This window comes from Chiloscyllium punctatum, chromosome 1, assembly GCF_047496795.1.
Source record: "Chiloscyllium punctatum isolate Juve2018m chromosome 1, sChiPun1.3, whole genome shotgun sequence".
In the NCBI taxonomy this organism is placed as follows: Eukaryota; Metazoa; Chordata; class Chondrichthyes; order Orectolobiformes; family Hemiscylliidae; genus Chiloscyllium; species Chiloscyllium punctatum.
The window spans coordinates 121,816,102-121,833,954 of record NC_092739.1 but is presented as its reverse complement, the minus strand read 5'-3'; the positions used below and the strand labels follow the sequence as shown (position 1 = coordinate 121,833,954).

The 17,853-nt window shown below is 41.6% G+C and overlaps 1 protein-coding gene across 2 annotated transcripts in view; it reads right to left on the bottom strand.

Annotated features, from left to right (window-relative positions):
* Positions 1-17,853, bottom strand: part of galt (galactose-1-phosphate uridylyltransferase) — a 63,905-nt gene that overhangs the window by 18,670 nt on the left and 27,382 nt on the right. For both annotated transcript variants that reach the window (XM_072573292.1, XM_072573293.1), the window contains exon 6: positions 14,422-14,478. In XM_072573292.1, the coding sequence (XP_072429393.1) occupies positions 14,422-14,478 (57 nt within the window). The remainder of the gene's footprint in view (positions 1-14,421; positions 14,479-17,853) is intronic.

Below are 17,853 nucleotides of genomic sequence, written 5' to 3'. Positions count from 1 at the left end.
CTCTTAATCCAGGAACTCAGCTAATGTTCTGGGAACTTGGGTTCAAATTCTGCCATAGCTGATGGTGGAATTTGAATCCAATAAAAATCTGGATTTAATAGTTTAATGATGACCATGAAACCTTTGGTGATTGTCAGGAAAATATCTTTCTGGTTCACTATTGGATTCATTGGTTTACGGAAGGAAACGGTCATCCTTGATATGCTTAAATGTGACTCCAGACCCCAGCAATGTAATTGACTCTCAACTGCCCTCTGTGCAATTAGAGATGGGCAATAAATGCTGGCCCAGCCAGTGATACCCTCATCCCATGAACAAATAAAAAAAAAGGTAAAATACCTTGTTGACTGTCTTGGAGTAGCTGAAAAACATGAAGACTCACCTTTTTACAACTGTGGTTAGGGTAGTGACCAGCTTTCAGAACAGGTAACTAAACCATGCCCAAAGTCAGAGAAGAATACTTTGAAGGGGCCACGTAGCTGTAAAACCTCAGTTCCAAACCTAAGGGCATTGGAGCTCATGGCCCCAACAGGATATAATGGACTTATCCAAGTCAGTGACCCCGTAGAAATTAAAGCAGCCACAGCAGGATGCATGAAGTTCTCTCAATTCCATGTCATTCGAGATCCATGTGGAATTCAGAAGCTGCACACCAATGAAAAAACTTTCCAGGACTCTCTGATCACAGGATTAATCCTGGGGACTGGAGGATTGCAAATGTGACATGATACTTTCGGAAAGGGGCAAAGGATAACCCAGGAAACCTGTCAGCTTGACATCAATAGTAAGAAAAAACTGATGAAGGCCATAAAACGGGATGACATAAATATGTATACTTAGAGAAAAATATGTTAATACATGATAGTCAATGGCTTTGTCAAGAACAGGTCATGTCTGGCAAATTTGACTGAATTCTTTGATGAGGTAACATAGGCAGTGGATGGGACCAGTGCTGTGAATGTTGTATACTTGGACTTTCAGAAAAGATTTGGTACAGTGCCACATGTCAACTTGGTTAGCAAATTAGAAATGTTTGGGATCGATAGGTCCTTGACAGCACGGCTTAGAAGTTGGCTCAAAGATAGGAAACAGAGAGTATGTATAGATAAGCATTTAGAATCATAAAATCCCTACAGTGTGGAAGCAGGGCATTCAGCCCATCAAGTCCATACCAACTCTCCGAAGAACAGCACACCCATACTTTCCCTCGCTACCCTATCCCTATAAGCCTGCATTTCCCATGCCTAATTCACCAAGCCTGCACATCCCTGGACACAATGAGCAATTTAGTACAGTCAATGCAACTAACCTGCACATCTTCAGACTGTGGGAGGAAATCAATGCAAACACAACAAGAGTATGCACACTCCAGACAGTCACGTGACAGCAGAATTGAATCCGGGCCCCGGCCCTCTGAGGCAGCAATGTTAACCGCTGACCAACTGGACTGGAAGCCCCAGGACTGGAGACAAACTGAAAGTGGTGGTCTCCAAGGATTGGTGTTGGGACCTTTCCTCTGATTTGTATAAAGATTTGGAGATGGATATTGAGGACAAAACCTCTAAATTTGCAGATGACACTAAACTAGGGAGAATAGAGAATTATGAATAATGCTGACCAACTTCAGAGGGACATTGACAGGTTAGCCAAATGGGCAGATATCTGACATATGAATCTCAATGCAGATAAATGTGAGGTAATACATTTTGGTTCAAGAAACGTGGGAGAAAAACAAGCTCAACTTTGAGAGGAGTTCAGAAGGTGATTGGCCTTAGGATTCATAAGTATAATTCTCTGAAGGTGGCCAGGCAAGTTGAAACAATTATGAAGGCAGCTTATAGGATCCTTGGGTTTATAAATAGAAGCATAGAGTATAAAAACAGTGAAATGAATGCTACACCTTAACAAATCATTAGTCAGACCACATCTGGAGTATTGTCTTCAATTCTGGGCGCCTTATTTAAGGAAGGATTTTAAAGCCCTGGAGAGGAGATTTATTTGAAAGATACCAGGATTTGGAATAAAAGAAATCATGAGAAAAATTAAGCTTATGCTCCTTGGAGCAAAGAAGATTAAGATGTGGTCTTATTGACGTTTTCAAAATTATGAACAATTTTGACAGGGTCAAGAATATTCTGTTTCCACTAGCTGGTGTGTCACTAACAAGGGGTCACAATTTCAAGATCATCAGCAAGAGAGCTAGGAGTGAGATGAGGAGAAACCCTTTACTCAGAGTTTTTAGGATTTGGAATGTACTGTCTCGGAAAATGGTGGTGGCAGATTCCATAGGAGGACTCAAAAGAGAGCTGGATATATATTTGAAAGTGGTGCAATTGCAGAGCTACAGAGATAGTGGTGGAGAATGGATCAAACTGTGTTGCTCTTTTGAGAGCTGGGACAGATGTGATAGGTCAATGGCCTCCTTCTGTACTGTAAATTCTATGATTCTAAAGGTCCATAAGGCAGGTATCTGAGGCATCAACAACAAAACTATAACAAAGGTTAATTACAGCCAAATGGACACTGAGGTAATATTTTGAAGAGAAAGTACACTTGCAAAATTAAGTTTAGAGATTCAATAAGTAGTTCATGAACAAATTCCTTCTTTGGAAATATTTAATAACCATGTTTTTTGAAGAGCAGACTAAATAGCACACCAATTGGTTCTGTATCGTGTTTGATATTTCATTTACATATTTTATTTCGCCAAGTATTCTTCAGCTCCCGTGTATCTCCATGGTCTCATTCCTCTCAATCTTCATGACAACCTCCAGTCCAACACTAAATAACCCAAACCTTTGATGTAAGTTTTATTGTGCTTCTCCTTCCTCTCTTTAGTAAATATATAGCCGATAGACACCATGCTCTAGAAATTCCAGTCTAAAGCCACCCACCTTCCTTCTCTGATACATCTTCAGTTGCCCCCATCTAACTTTGCATTCCCGGGCTTGAGGTCTATTTTCGCCATATTTCTGAAGTGCCTATGAGCTTCATCTATGTTCCATCTGCAATATGAATGCAGATGACTACACTGTAAGGGCATTATATCCCTTTTTACCCACATCCAAATGATTCTGCATCTTTGGTTTCTAAAAGGACATTCCACACTCTCAGAACCTTTTACGCTAAGCTAATTATTTTGGTATTTGCTCTTATTCCACTTGTTTCTAATTTTAACATTTGAGTTTCCATGATCTGGGTTCCCTTGCCAGGAGGATGTATCATTGTCATTACCTGGTCTGCCCATAGAATTTGAAGTTCACAGGAACTCCTTTTTGTAGTTGTAAGTGGCTACAGATAATGGGAATTCCAACAGAAGTTTGAGTGTAGATATTTTCAGTCAACAATTACTAACAGATATATCACACAGGCTCCCTCTGGTGTGTGAATAAAATCACCAATCATTCCTCTTTAAAATATAAAAGGCATCCATATTTTTAAATTTATTTTTATTTATTTATGGGATATGGACGTCATTAGCAAGATCAAAATTTATTGTCTCTCCCTTGTGGCCTCTGTAAAGGTGCTTATTATTAATTACCCCAACCCTGCTCACCAAGGATTATAAAACTCTACCCAATATGTAGCAAAAATACATTTATTGTCAAATTCAAGTTGTTTGGAACTGATGGTCTGAGACTTTGTCTTTGAACTACTGTATTTCTTGCGTAGATAATAAACATACGTGAACTTATGTATACGTGAACTTAATTTATTTCATCCTTAAGTAGAATACAGACTATTTTGTTCATTTATTGTTTTGAATTGCAGAAACCCATTTCTGGTAAGTAATTAGAACATAGAACTGTACAGCACATGAACAGGTCCTTCAGCCCACGATGTCGTGGTGACCATGACGCCAAATTAAACTAATCCCTTCTGCCTGTCATTCGCCCATATCTCTCCATTCCTTGCATATTCATGTGCTTACCTAAAAGTCCCTGAAATGCCCCTAGCAGCACCTTCCAGATTCCTACCACTTTCCGTAAAAACTTGCCCCTCACATCTCCTTGAACTTGCCCCTCAACTTAAATGCAATCCTCCTAGTATTAGATACAATTAAATGATTTCCTACAATCAAGTTTACCTTACGGCTTGCTCACTTTTAATGGAAATATTTGCATGGTAGGGCAGATACTATGTTGCAGTAGTAGCATTCCCACTTCTGGGTCCCACCTCAAAGACTTAATGAATTTGGACATTGACAATTAATCTGCGAGGTGACAATCTGTAAATCCTTCTCACATGCCTATAGCAGGCAGTAAAATCACAAATGTCTCCTGGTTATCTAAAACCATCTGATAGCTGCAACACAGCAGCTTTAACACATTAATGATTCCATGTGCAAGTTCTTCCCACAAGCAAGCATGCTCCAAGGGACTACCAAATACACATAAACTTACACAATATTTCTGTTCAGAAATTCTACATTCGCTTATCCTGTTCTACATCTTTATGTTGCACTTATGTTTCTCCAAGATGCTTTTGGAATACAATAAACTTTGGTGCAGCACAGGAACAGGCCCTTTCGCTTACCATGTGAATACCGACTGTAATGCTATTTTAAGCTAATCCCACTGTCTGCACCTGATCCATATCACTCTATCTACTGCGTGTTCATGTGCCTGTCTAAATGTTGCTATTGTATGGTTACTATTCTATTATTGTTTTTCTCACCATTTCTAAAGTAAACAGTCAATATGCAGTGCACAATATTTACAGAGAACAGTAATTTCTTAAATGGAAAATCACTCCTCCCTTTCCAGTATGCCTACGAGCAATGGGATCATACTGCCACCTGGTGTTTAAACTACAAACTGTACATAAAGGAAGATTAAACAAAAATGTAAATTGCTGATGAAACTCAGCAGGTCTGGTAGCATTCATGGGAAGACTGCAGAGTTAACATTTTGAGTCCAGTGACCCTTCATCAGAACTGTCAGGAACTAGGGAAAAAATGATATATACTGATGAGAAATTTGGAAGGGGAGGGATAGAGCATGTGGACAGTTAGGTAGAGGTACACAGATAGAGAGAAAAGAAAGAGATAGGTAAACAAGGAGATCATGGATACCAAGGCAAGACAGAAGAAAACAGCTGAATAAGTGATAAGAAGAGCTAAGAGTGGAAGATATTTTGTCAGCTGTAGTGAAAGCAATCCATACAATGTGATTATAGGTCCAGGAGTAGATGACTGTGCTAAAGCAAACCAGATCATGACAGGATTGAGTGACTAGGAGGTCAACTAAGGTTCACTAGACTAATTCTGGAGACGGCAGTACTTTCCTTTGAGGAGGGATTGAAGAGAGTGGGCCAGAATGCTCGGGAATTTAGAAAAATGAGAGGTGATCTCAGAAACTACTTAAAAAGGAACAAACACGATGGAGCAGAAAGGATGTTTCCCTGACTGTGGGAATTAGAACCAGTAGAAACAGGAATAAGGAGCAAGTTATCAAGGATGAAATGAAGAGGAATATTTTCACAGATAGACCAGGTTTCCCATTCTAAATTAGTCCCATTTGGCCCAGATCCCATTAAGCCTTCCTGCTCATGTACCTGTCCAAATGTCTTTGAATGTTATAACTGTACCTGCATCTACAACTTCCTCTGGCAGCTCATCCCACATACATACATACCACTATCTGTGTGAAAAAGCTGCCCCTCACTTAGCAAGTGGCGAATCTTTGGAATTCTCTACCTCTGAGGGCTGTCGAAACTCAGTCATTAAAATGTTTTGAGATAGAGATCAATTCATTTCTAGACATCAAGCCACAATTTGGGGGGTGGGGGTGGGGGGGAATGGGTTGTAGAATGGCACTGAGGTCCCTGATTTACAATGATCAAGGTGGTGAGTGGCCCCACCCATGATCCTATGTTCCTGAGCATTCAAGAACTGAGGCTGCAATTAAAAAAGTTGACCAACATTTTGACAGGAATAAGCAGGGGTAGGGTACAGTTTGGCATAACTGTAATCAAAAATAAAATCTATCATTGCAACTGAAGTAGGTTACCCATCCCAGGTAACTCAGTACATTAAGGGGCTGCATCTCCTAACAACTTAAGGTGAAATCTGGAGATTGTACTGAAGTTATAATCAGACAGCCAGAGATATTAACAGGATGAGCTTTGTATCTTACACATTGCCATACGTAATATTCAAATCCTCTAGCATCACTCACAGAAAATGAACACGGAGAAAATTCACGCACAATATGAAAGTTTATAAAATCACAAGTGATATAGATAAGGCAAATAGTAAATGTCTTTTCCCCTAGAGTGGGGAAGTTCAAAATTAGGGGGCATATTTTTAAGGTGAGAGAAGAAAGACTGAAAAGGGACCTGAGGAGCAGTTTTTTTTCACGCACAAGTTGATTCGTATGTGGAATGAACTGCCAGAGGAAGTGGTAGATGCAGGTACAATTAGAACATTTAAAAGACATTTCGAAGATAGGTACATGAATAGGAAAGGTTTAAGAGGGATACAGGCAAGTGGGTCTAATTCAGTTTGGGAAACTTCATTAACAATGGACAAGTTGGATTGAAGGGTCTGCTTCCAGAATTCTCTGACTGTATAAAGTTCATTAGTTGTTCTGGGATTTTATTTGATCCTGAGCAGATAATTTATACTTTTGCCCTCCACAGCACATCTGCAGCTCATACATATACTTATAACTTTTAAATTCAATTATTCCAAAGCTCTCCAAGCCAATCTCTCAACATCCAAGCTCCAAACATTTCATCTCATTCAAAGTGTGTCAGCTGTTACACAACTGTCAGCAAGTCCCATTAGCTATCACTTACATGCTCATTACCTGCCAGTCCTTACCCCTGGTGGTGTTTACGTATCTACAAGATTCTCCACCCCACCTTGAATATTCTCAAATCCTGCAACCCTTCATAAATTCAGAATTCCTTTAATTCTCGTCTCCCCTGCATCCTTAAACATCCTTTGTTCTTCTGTTGATGTCCATATCTCAACCGTAAGCTCTTGATCTCGCTCCCTAAATCTTTCTAATTAGCTACAACTATTCTATCATTTTGGACAAGGATTTGATCACTGGCCCTAATATTTCCTTATGATACTTTTAAGGAAATTCATGACACTTTGGTGAAGTGCACAGAACATTTTAAATCATAAATACAAGTTGGCTGGATGCCTGGTTTACATTGCAGTGATAAACAGCATTGATGAACAGCACAGTGGTTAGCACTCCTGCCTCACAGCACCAGAGACCCAGGTTCAATTCCTGCCTCGGGCAACTGTGTGTGGAGTTTGCACGTTCTCCCAGTGTCTGCGTGGGTTTCCTCCGGGTGCTCCGGTTTCCTCCCACAGTCCAACGATGTGCAGGTTAGGTGAATTGGCCATGCTAAATTGCCCGCAGTGTTAGGTGAAGGGATAAACGCAGGGGTCTGGGTGGGTTGCTCTTCGAAGGGTCGGTGTGAACTTGTTGGGCCGAAGGGCCTATTTCTACACTGTAAGTAATCTAATGTAGGACAGTTTAAATTTTAAAAATTGGTTCAATTCCCATGCCTGCTGAGTTTACCATGAAGGGCTCTCCTTCTAAACCTTACCTCTCACTTGAGGCATGGTGACCCTCTGGTAAAACCATCACCAGTTATCACTCTCTCTCTAATGAGAGAGCAGTCCAATGGCCCAGTAGGACTATGGCGACCTTACGTTTACTAGTATTTATAAATAAAACTTGTTGCTAAAAAATACATTGAGATAGAGTGAAAAAGAGAGACGTGGATCCATTAAGAATGGATGAAGGTAAGGCTGCTGTGAATAATAAAGAAATGGTAGTTAAGTACTTGTTAAGTACTCATCAGATCACAGCTGTAGAAAACTGAACTTGCACCGATTTACTGTTTCATTCGGAAATGTTACAGTCAAATGCTGTGTTCATGTAATAGTGTTGGCAGCAAGGCGACACAGGTATACATCAATCAGCCCTGCAGGCTATAAACAGTGTGGCTGAAGCAGCTTTCTTCATTGACATCTTTAACTAATGTCATGCGGGTTCTGGCCCCACAGCTAATTCTGCTTAGATACTACATGAACAAGTTTTCTCTCCAAAATCTATGCACCTAGATTTTCCTTAAAATATGCTTACAATTATCTCTCTTGCAAAAAATTAATTAACATCTGGTAAACACTCAAAGATGTCAACATATATTCGTTCTCAACGTCAAGCACTCTTGGGTCAGGCACCAATTAAAAACAGGGTCATGTTTTCTACAACTTCACCAATGGCAAGTGATTAAAGATGTTGCCTGGTTTAGATCAGCAAGTCCCCAATCTAATTCCCAAGCTCTGCTGGAACATTAATCACCCCCAGTGACTAGATAGGCAGGAATAAGAAAGAGCTCTGAACATTGGTCTTAAGATGCACTGTAAATGTATTTTAAAAAGCTAAACAGAGAGCAAGTGCTCTTTAATTTCCAGCACCATGATTTTTACGGCCTTTGGACTGTAGGCCAAAACCCACTTGTTAAAGCCACCAAGGCAATTTCAGGTAGGATTGCTACTCCTGCAAAGGGGATTTCTTATCAGTGTAAGATGGATTCCTGAGATGAAAGTACATCATGCTGACCCATAGTACCCTCTTGTCCTACTGAGGAGTTCATACTGAAGTTTAGCAATTTACATTCATTTGAAATGTCCTAATATAATTAGGACAAGTGATTTTTCACTCTGCAATGTCCCTTGATACATCCCAAAAATAACTATAATTACAACAGGGGCTCGCAGGCATTAAACAATAAGCACAAATCTTGGTTCCTGAAAAACGATGGACAATAAGAAATCACTTGAAGTCTAAAAATTTACAGTATAAGAATGAAAGTAGAAAGAGCAGTTTTTAAAATAAATTTATTAACGGGATGTGGATGTCACTGGTTGGAACAGAACTTATTGCCTGTTCCTAGTTTCCCTTGAGAAAGTGGCAGTGAACTCCCTTTTTAAACCTCTGCAGTCCATCTGGTCTAGGTACACCAACAGTGCTGTTAAAAGACAGAGTTCCAGGATTTTGACATAGTGGCACTGAAGGTACAGCGATATATTTCCAGGTCAGGATGGGGAGTGGGTCGGGGGAAATTTGCAAGTGGTGGTATTCTGCTGCCCTGTTCTTCTAGAAGATGTGAGCATTGTTGCCTCACAGCGCCAGAAACGCGGGTTCAATTCCCACCTCAGGCGATTGACTGTGTGGAGTTTGCACATTCTCCCAGTGTCTGCATGGGTTTCCTCTGGGTGCTCCGGTTTCCTCCCACAGTCCAAAATGTGCAGCTGAGGTGAACTGGCCATGCAAAATTGCCTGTAGTCTTAGGTGAAGGGGTAAAATGTGGGGGAGTGGGTCTGGGTGGGTTGCGCTTCGGCGAGTCGGTGTGGACTTGTTGGGCCGAAGGGCCTGTTTCCACATTGTAAGTAATCTAATCTAATCTAATCTAATCGAAAGAAGGTAGTGGTTGCAGGTTTGGAGGGAGCTATCTAAAGAGCTTTGGTGAATTTCTGCAGTGTACCTTGGAGAAGTACACACATCTGCTACTGTGAGCCAGTAGTGAGGAGGTTGAATTTTTGTGGATGTGGCACTAATCAAGTGGACTACTTTGTCCTGGATGTTGTCAAGCTTCTTATATATTGTTGTAGGTACACTAATCAGTTAACTGGGGATTCTATTAAACTCATGACATGCATCTTGTCGATGGTGAACAGGTTTTGGAGAGATAGGAGGGGAGTTAACCATGCAGGATTTCCAGCTTTTAATCTGCTGCAGTAGTCACATGACATTCCAGTTTCATTTCTGTTTAACGGAATCTGCAGAATATTCATTGCAGGTGACTCAGTGATACTAATGCCATTTTGTGTCAAGGGTTGGTGGCTAGATTCTCTCTTGTTGGAGACAGTCATTGCCTGGCACTTTGCAACATGAGCATTACTTGCGATTTGTCAGCCTAAGCCTGGACATTGCCCAGGTCTTGCTGTATTGGGACAGGCCTCCTCAGATACTAAACTGTACAATCATTCATGAGCACCTGCCTTCCTACCCTAAGAAGGGAAGGTCATTGACGATGCAGCTGATGATTAAAGCAAGGTCTTCTTAAAAGATTATCTATCATCTACATACATGTCTGATAAAGTTTTATCATGATCCAGCTCAGCCATTTGTGCGACGTTTTCATAATTTACATAATTCAAATTAAACACTAGTGAGTTTTGAGAAGATTTGTCACTCAGGTTGAGGTTCTGGATGTAAGTTTGCTCGTGGATCTGGAAGGTTCGCTTTCAGACATTTCGTCACCATGCGAGGTAACATCATCACTGAGCCTCCGGTGAAGCACTGGTGGTATGGCCTTCTTTGTATGTGGACCTAAACACAAATAAAAAGTGGGCCATAACACCAGTGCTTCACCGGAGGCTCACTGATGATGTCACCTGGCATGGTGACAAAATTTCTGAAAACGAACCTTCCAGCTCAGCGAGCAAATGTACATCCACAAATTAAACACTCTTGCTTCAAACTTAACGACAACACTTTCAAGCATAATGTATTCTAAACTATTGAAGTTACACAATTCTAAACAAAACTCCTAAATCTGAAATAGCCAGACCTCTAGTTGGTTCTTCAATATACTGCTGTAGAAAACTTTTCCTAAGACACCCCAGATACTGATCCTCAATATTGTTAGTGTTCAATAGTTTCTGGAGTCGATATCCAGAACAAATAGGAACAGAAGTAGCCCATTCAGCCTCTCGAGCCTGCTTCGCCATTCAATAGAAACATGACTAATCCTTTATGTCCACTTTCTGTCCACTTTCCCGCTCTTTCCCATAATCCTTGATTCCATTACTGATCAACTATCTACTTCAGCCAAAAGGACACTGTCACTACAGCTCGTGGTGGCAAGGATTCCGAAGGCTCAACACTCAGAAGAAATTCCTCCTCATCTTAGTCTTACATTAACACCACTTCATCCTGAGACTACGCCCTCTGGTCACAGACTCTCCCGTGAGGGGGAGCATCTTTTCAGCATTTACCTGTCAAGCCCACTTAAGAATCCTATATGTTTCAATGAGATCACCTTTCATTCTTCTAAACTCCAAGTGAGAAAAGAGTCCCAACCTGTTTAGCCTTTGGTCATAAGAAAATCTCTCCATACCAGAGATCAACCTAGTTGACTATATCTGAACTGCCTCTAATGAAATGCTATTTTTCCCTAAACTGCTCACAGGTGTGGTCTCAGCAGCAGTTGCAGTAAGAATTCCCTACTCTTATACTCCAACCCCTTTGAAATAAAGGCCAACATTCCATTCGCCTTGCGGATTACCTGCTGCACCTATGCGCTACCTTTCTGTATTTTGTGCACAAGTACCACCTAGCCTCTTTCTGTTGTAGCTTTCTGCAGTTTTTCTCCATTTTAATAATATGTTTTTTTGTTCTCCCAAAATGAACAACTTTGCATTTCCCCACATTATACTTGATCTGCGAACTATTTTGCCCACTTCCTTACCCTATCAATAGCTCTCCGCAAACTGTATGTATCCTTCTCATAACCTGCCTTTCCATTTAGTTTAATGCAGATGCTGATTTATGTCACCCATGATTACAGAGTTGCACACACTACAAGCGTCTCTCATCTCCTGATTTATGTCATGTACCACACCACCACTACTGTTTGGTGTCTGAGCTCCTGTCCCTCACTGTTTTTAGCCCACACAAACAAATATCACACATCACTCCTCTGATCTGAGATTCTGAGGTCAGTGTTTGACCTATAATGAGTTTTGAAACTGACTGGCCTTGGCAGATCCCAAACAAATGCAATTGAGCAGATTATTGTTAAGCAGGTGCTACCTTCTATCACATTACTGTTGATCAAGAGCAGACTGATGGAGAGATAATTGTCAGATTGATTTTGTTCTGCTCTTTTGTATACAGGACATTACTGTTGCGACACAGTGACTCAGTGGTTAACACTGCTGCCTCACAGAGCCAGGGATCCAGGTTCAATTCCCACCTCAGGCGACTGTGTGGAGTTGCACATTCTCCTCGTGTCTGCGTGGGTTTCCTCCGGGTGCTCCAGTTTCCTCCCACAGTCAAAGGTGTGCAAGTTAGGTAAATTAGCCATGCTAAATTGCCCGGAGTGTTAGGGGAATAGGTCTGGGTGGGCTGCTTTTCGGAGGGTTGGTGTGGACCTGTTGGGCCGAAGGGCCTGTTTCTACACTAGGGAATCGGATCTGAATCAGATCTGACATTGTCGGGTAAGATGATAGTGTTTGTAGCTGCAGTGGAACAGCTTGGCTACAGGCAGGGCAAATTCCAGTGAATAGGTCTTCAGTGCTGTTGTTAGAATGTTTTAGATTAGATTAGATTACTTACAGTGTGGAAACAGGAACTTCAGCCCAACAAGTCCACACCGACCCGCCAAAGCGCAACCCACCCAGACCCCATTCCCCATTTATCCCTTCACCTAACACTACGGGCAATTTAGCATGGCCAATTCACCTAACCTGCACATTTTGTGGACTCTGGGAGGAAACCCACGCAGATATGGGGAGAATATGCAAACTCCACACAGTTAATCGCCTGAGGCGGGAATTGAACCCGGGTCTCTGGCGCTGTGAGGCAGCAGTGCTAACCATTGTGCCACTGTTCCACCTAATGTTATCTAAGGCCGACAGCCTTTGCAGTAGCCAGCATGTTTAGCCATTTCTTCATAGCACATGGAGCCGAACTAAATTGACTAAAGACTGCCTGAGATGCCGGGGACTACCAGAGGAGGTCACTTGGCACTGCTGGTTGAAAATTGTTGCAATCTCTCACACATGGTCTATTACTCAAGATATAAGGTTCCCCATGGGAGACTGCTTAGCAAGGTTAGATCTCATGGACTACAGGGAGAACTTGCCATTTGGATACAGAACAGGCTCAAAAGTTAGAAGATAGAGGGTGGTGATGAAGGGTTGTTTTTCAGACTGGAGGCCTGTGTCCAGTGGTGTGCCACAAGGATCGGTGCTGGGTCCACGACTTTTCATCATTTATATAAATGATTTGGATGCGAACATAGGAGGGCTAATTAGTAAGTTTGCAGATGACACCAAAATTGGAGGTGTACTGGACAGTGAAGAAGGTTACCTCAGAGTGCAATTGGATCTTGATCAAATGGGACAATGGGCTAAGGAGTGGCAAATGGAGTTTAATTTAGATAAATGTGAGGTGTTGCATTTTGGGAAAGCATATCTTAGCAGGACTTATACAGTTAATGGTAACATCCTCAGGAGTGGCAATGAATGCATCTATTTCTTCTAAATAGTGCCATGGGTTCTTTTATATCCACCTTAGCAGAAAAGTGAGTCTTGATGTAAATGTATGAGACGGGGTGACAACCTTTGCCCATCAACAGTGCTGGGAACACTATCACCTCCATGTTCCTCTTCGAGTTAAGGCAACATATGACTTGGATGCCGATCGTTATTCCTCCACTGTTTTTTTTTCTTTATTCATTCACAGGATGAGAGCAAAACTGGCTAGGCAGCATTTATTGCCCATCCCTGATTGCTTAGAGGGCATTTAAAGAGTCAACACATTGCTGGAGTCACATGTAGGCCAGACCAGGTAAGGAGGCCAGTTGCATTCCCTAAAGGACTTTAGTGAACCAGATTGTCAATTGTCAGCACAATCAATAGATTCATGGTCATCATTTGACTCTTAATTCAGATTTTTTTTAAAAATTGAACTCAAATTCCACCTTCTGCTGTGGCAGGATTTGAACCTGGGTTCCAAGAAAATTATCTGGGTCACTGGATTAACAGTCCAGTAATAAGACCATTAAGCCATCACCTCCAAATGTCAGTGAAGAAGAATCACAGAACTCTCAATGGAACACCATTGTGGGAAAATGGACTGTGGTGGTTCATGGAGATTTTTCACCATCAAAACTGCCTTCTCAACATAACCAGAGATCTCAATAATTCCAGCCTTTCTAGGATTGCCTGTATCTCAAGATCAAAAATAAATCCAAAGGGGTACAGGTTCACACACTACAGACAGCACAATAAATTAGAGCTAAAAAGTGAGGACTGCAGGTACTGGAGATCAGAGTCAAGAGTGTCATTCCTGATGAAAGGCTTTTGCCCGAAACGTTGATTCTTCTGCGCCTCGGATGCTGCCTGACCTTGCTGTGCTTTTCCAGCACCATACTCTCAACAATAAATTAGAGCACTGAACTCCCTCAGAAATACCCCTACATTGAAAAGGAAAACTGGTTTAAATCTAGATTTCTTTACACAAAATAGAGTATGCTATATTCTTCTAACAACTTGTGGAATAGAATAGGTTTAACTCATTTCATAATCCTAATAAATGAAGTATAAACAGAAGGTAACTGTGCACCTTGCAAGATGCCAAAGTGTAACAAGCTCACCTGACAGTGTGGGTGTGGGTTTGAACATCCCATCATAGCACCTTTATTTTCAAAAATCTGAAATCAAAAAGAAAATCAATTCTATGAAGAACAGTAACAATGCTATAATTACTCAAGTTATAACTGCAATGGGTGCAAGCATTCTTTTCAGTTTTTTTCAGACTTTTAATAAACCAGATCATAAAATTTTCAACCATACAAAATCTTTGGAGTTGCGAAATCCTCATGTGGTTTCTGACGATTAGTATGTAAGTTCTTGCATCTCTGTATTGGTGAATATTTATTGAAAGTCAAAGCATTGCAACCAAAATATACATTAAGCATCTGAATGAAAAGAGAAATACGCTTCATACATGCAATTAAATGAATCCACTAAGTGGCAACTTCTTTGCTCTTGCCTCACCAATATCTCTTCCTGAATGGTTACACAGTGGTACTGATATTGGACTAATAAACCATACAGCAAAACTAAGACTCCAGAGAACGGAGTTCAAATGCACAAAATTTGGGATTTAAGCATGTGATTTAATAAATAAATAAATCTGGAATAAAATACCATAACAGAGTCAAAGAGACGTACAGCATGGAAACAGACCCTTCGGTCCAACCCGTCCATACCGACCAGATATCCCAACCCAATCTAGTCCCACCTGACAGCACCCAGCCCATATCCCTCAAAAACCCTTCCTATTCATATACCATCTAGATGCCTTTTAAAATGTTGCAATTGTACCAGCCTCCACCACTTCCTCTGGCAGCTCATTCCATACACGTACCACCCTCTGCTTGAAAATGTTGCCCCGTAGGTCTCTTTTATAGCTTTCCCCTCTCACCCTACACTTATGCCCTCTAGTTCTGTACTCCCTGACCCCAGGGAAAAGACCTAGTCTATTTACCCTATCCATGCCCTCATGATTTCATAAACCTCTATAAGGTCACCCCTCAGCCTCCAACACTCCAGGGAAAAACACCCCAGCGTGTTTGAGACCTAAGGGGCAATGTTTTCATGCAGAGGGTAGCGCATGTATGGAATGAGCTGCCAGAGGAAATGGTGGAGGCTAGTACAATTGCAACATTTAAAAGGCGTCTGGATGGGTATATAAATAGGAAGGGTTTGGAGGGATAAGGGCTGGATGCTGGCAGGTGGGACTAGATTGCGTTGAGATATCTGGTCAGCATGGACGAGTTGGACTGAAGGGTCTGTTTCCGTGCTGTACATCTGATTTCCTCTGGCAGCCCATTCCATACACGTACCATCCTGAGTGAAAAGGTTGCGCCTTAGGTCACTTCTAAAGTTTTCCCCTCTCACCTTAAACCTATGCCCTCGAGTTTTGGATTCCCCTACATTGGGAAAGAGATCTTGGCTATATGCTCTATCCATGCCCCTCAAACCGCTATAAGGTCACCCCTTCACCTCAGATGCTGAAAATAGCCCCAGTCTACTCAGCCTTTCCCTTTACTTCAAACCCACCAATCCTGGCAACATCTTTGTAAATCTTTTCTGAACCCTTTCAAGTTTAACAACATGTTTCCTGTAGCAGGGAGACCATAGTTGAATGCAGGATTCTAAAAGTAGTCTAACCAATGTCCTGTACAGCCACAACATGACCTCCCAACTCCTATACTCAATGCACTGACCAATAAAGGCAAGCATACCAAATGCTTTCTTCACCACCCTGTCTACCTACGAGCCAACTTTCAAAAGAACTTTGAACCTACAACCAAGATCTCTTTGTTCAGCAAGACACTCCACCATCAAGTGTATAAGCCCTGCCCTGATTTGCCTTAGCAAAATGTGACACCTCTTATTTCCAAAATAAGTTCCATCTGCCATATCTCAGCCGATCAAGGTCCTGTTGTACTCAAGAGATAACCTTCTTCGCTGTCCACTACACCTCCAACTTACTAACAATTCCTTCTTTTTCACATCCAAATCATTTCTATAAATGACAAAAAGCAGTAGATCCAGCACCAATCTTTGTGGCTATCAAAATGGCTAGTTCTCCCTGGAATCCACGTGATATAACCTTGCTAACCAGTCGACCATGCAGAACTTTGTTGACAGCCTTGCTGAAGTTCATATAGACAACATCTATGACTCTGCCTTCATCAATTTTCTTTGTCACCACTTAAAAAAAAACTCAATCAGGTTAGTGTCATACAATTTCCCACACACAAAGCCATGTTCACTATCCCTAATCAGTTTAAATCCATGTAAATCATGTCCCTCAGAAACTCCTCCTACAACTTACCCACTACTGACGTCAGGATCACTGGTCTAGTTCCCTGGCTTTTCCTTACCACCTTTCTTAAACAGTGGCACCACATTAGCCACCCTCCAGATGGTGAGAACAGAAGGGAAAGTTAGACCATGCTGCAAAGCTGAAAACCAATGGAGTGGACAAACTATTGCAAACCCCTTTCAGCATGGAATAGCAGATTTTCCTTTCAGGATTTTACATTTTTTGTGTGGTTGTGTTATTTTCAATTATGTAAACTAACCTGACTGAAGATGCAAACTGATAATCAAGAATGGTACAACCAAACTGATGAAACAATTTCATTAGTTGATTTTTCATAGAATCCCAACAGTGCAGAAACAGGCCACCTGGCCCAATAAGTGCACACCGACCCTCCGAAAAGTAGTCCAACCAGACCTATTCTCCTACCTTATTTCTATACAATTACCCTGACTAATCCACCTAACCTACACAACCCTGAACACTGTTGGCAATTTAGCATGTCAATTCACCTAACTTCTGCTTCTTTGGATTGTGGGAGGAAACCGGAGCACCCGGAGGAAACCCATGCAGACATAGGGAGAATGTGCAAACTCCACAGCCACCCGAGGCTGGAATGGAACCTCAGTCCCTTGTGCTGCGAGGCAGCAGTGCTAACCACTAAGCCACCATGCTGCCACAAAGTTATCTGATTTACACGATTTTGCTTAATATTTACTCCTCATTGACATATTAGATTAGCTTGCCTACAGTGTGGAAACAGGCTTTTCAGTCCAACAAGCCCACACCAACCCTCCAAAGGACAACACACCCAGACCCATTCCCTTACACCTAACACTAGGGGCAATTTAGCATGGCCAGTTCACCTAACCTGCACATCTTTGGACTGTGGGAGGAAACCAGAGCACCCGGAGGAACCCCACGCAGACACGGGGAGAATGTGCAAACTCCACACAGACAGTTGCCTGAGGTGGGAATCGAACCTGGATCCCTGGCACTGTGAGGCAGCAGTACTAACCACTGACCCACTGTGCCACCCTTACATACCTATTGATTTTTTGCAACATCTTACAACATTCCTTTGCCCATATGTTGTAAACTATTAAGATTTTAAAGCACAGCCAATTTATATAATAAATAAATTTACCTATCCGTATAATTTCCAACCAAGACTTCTTTGGCATATTTTCTA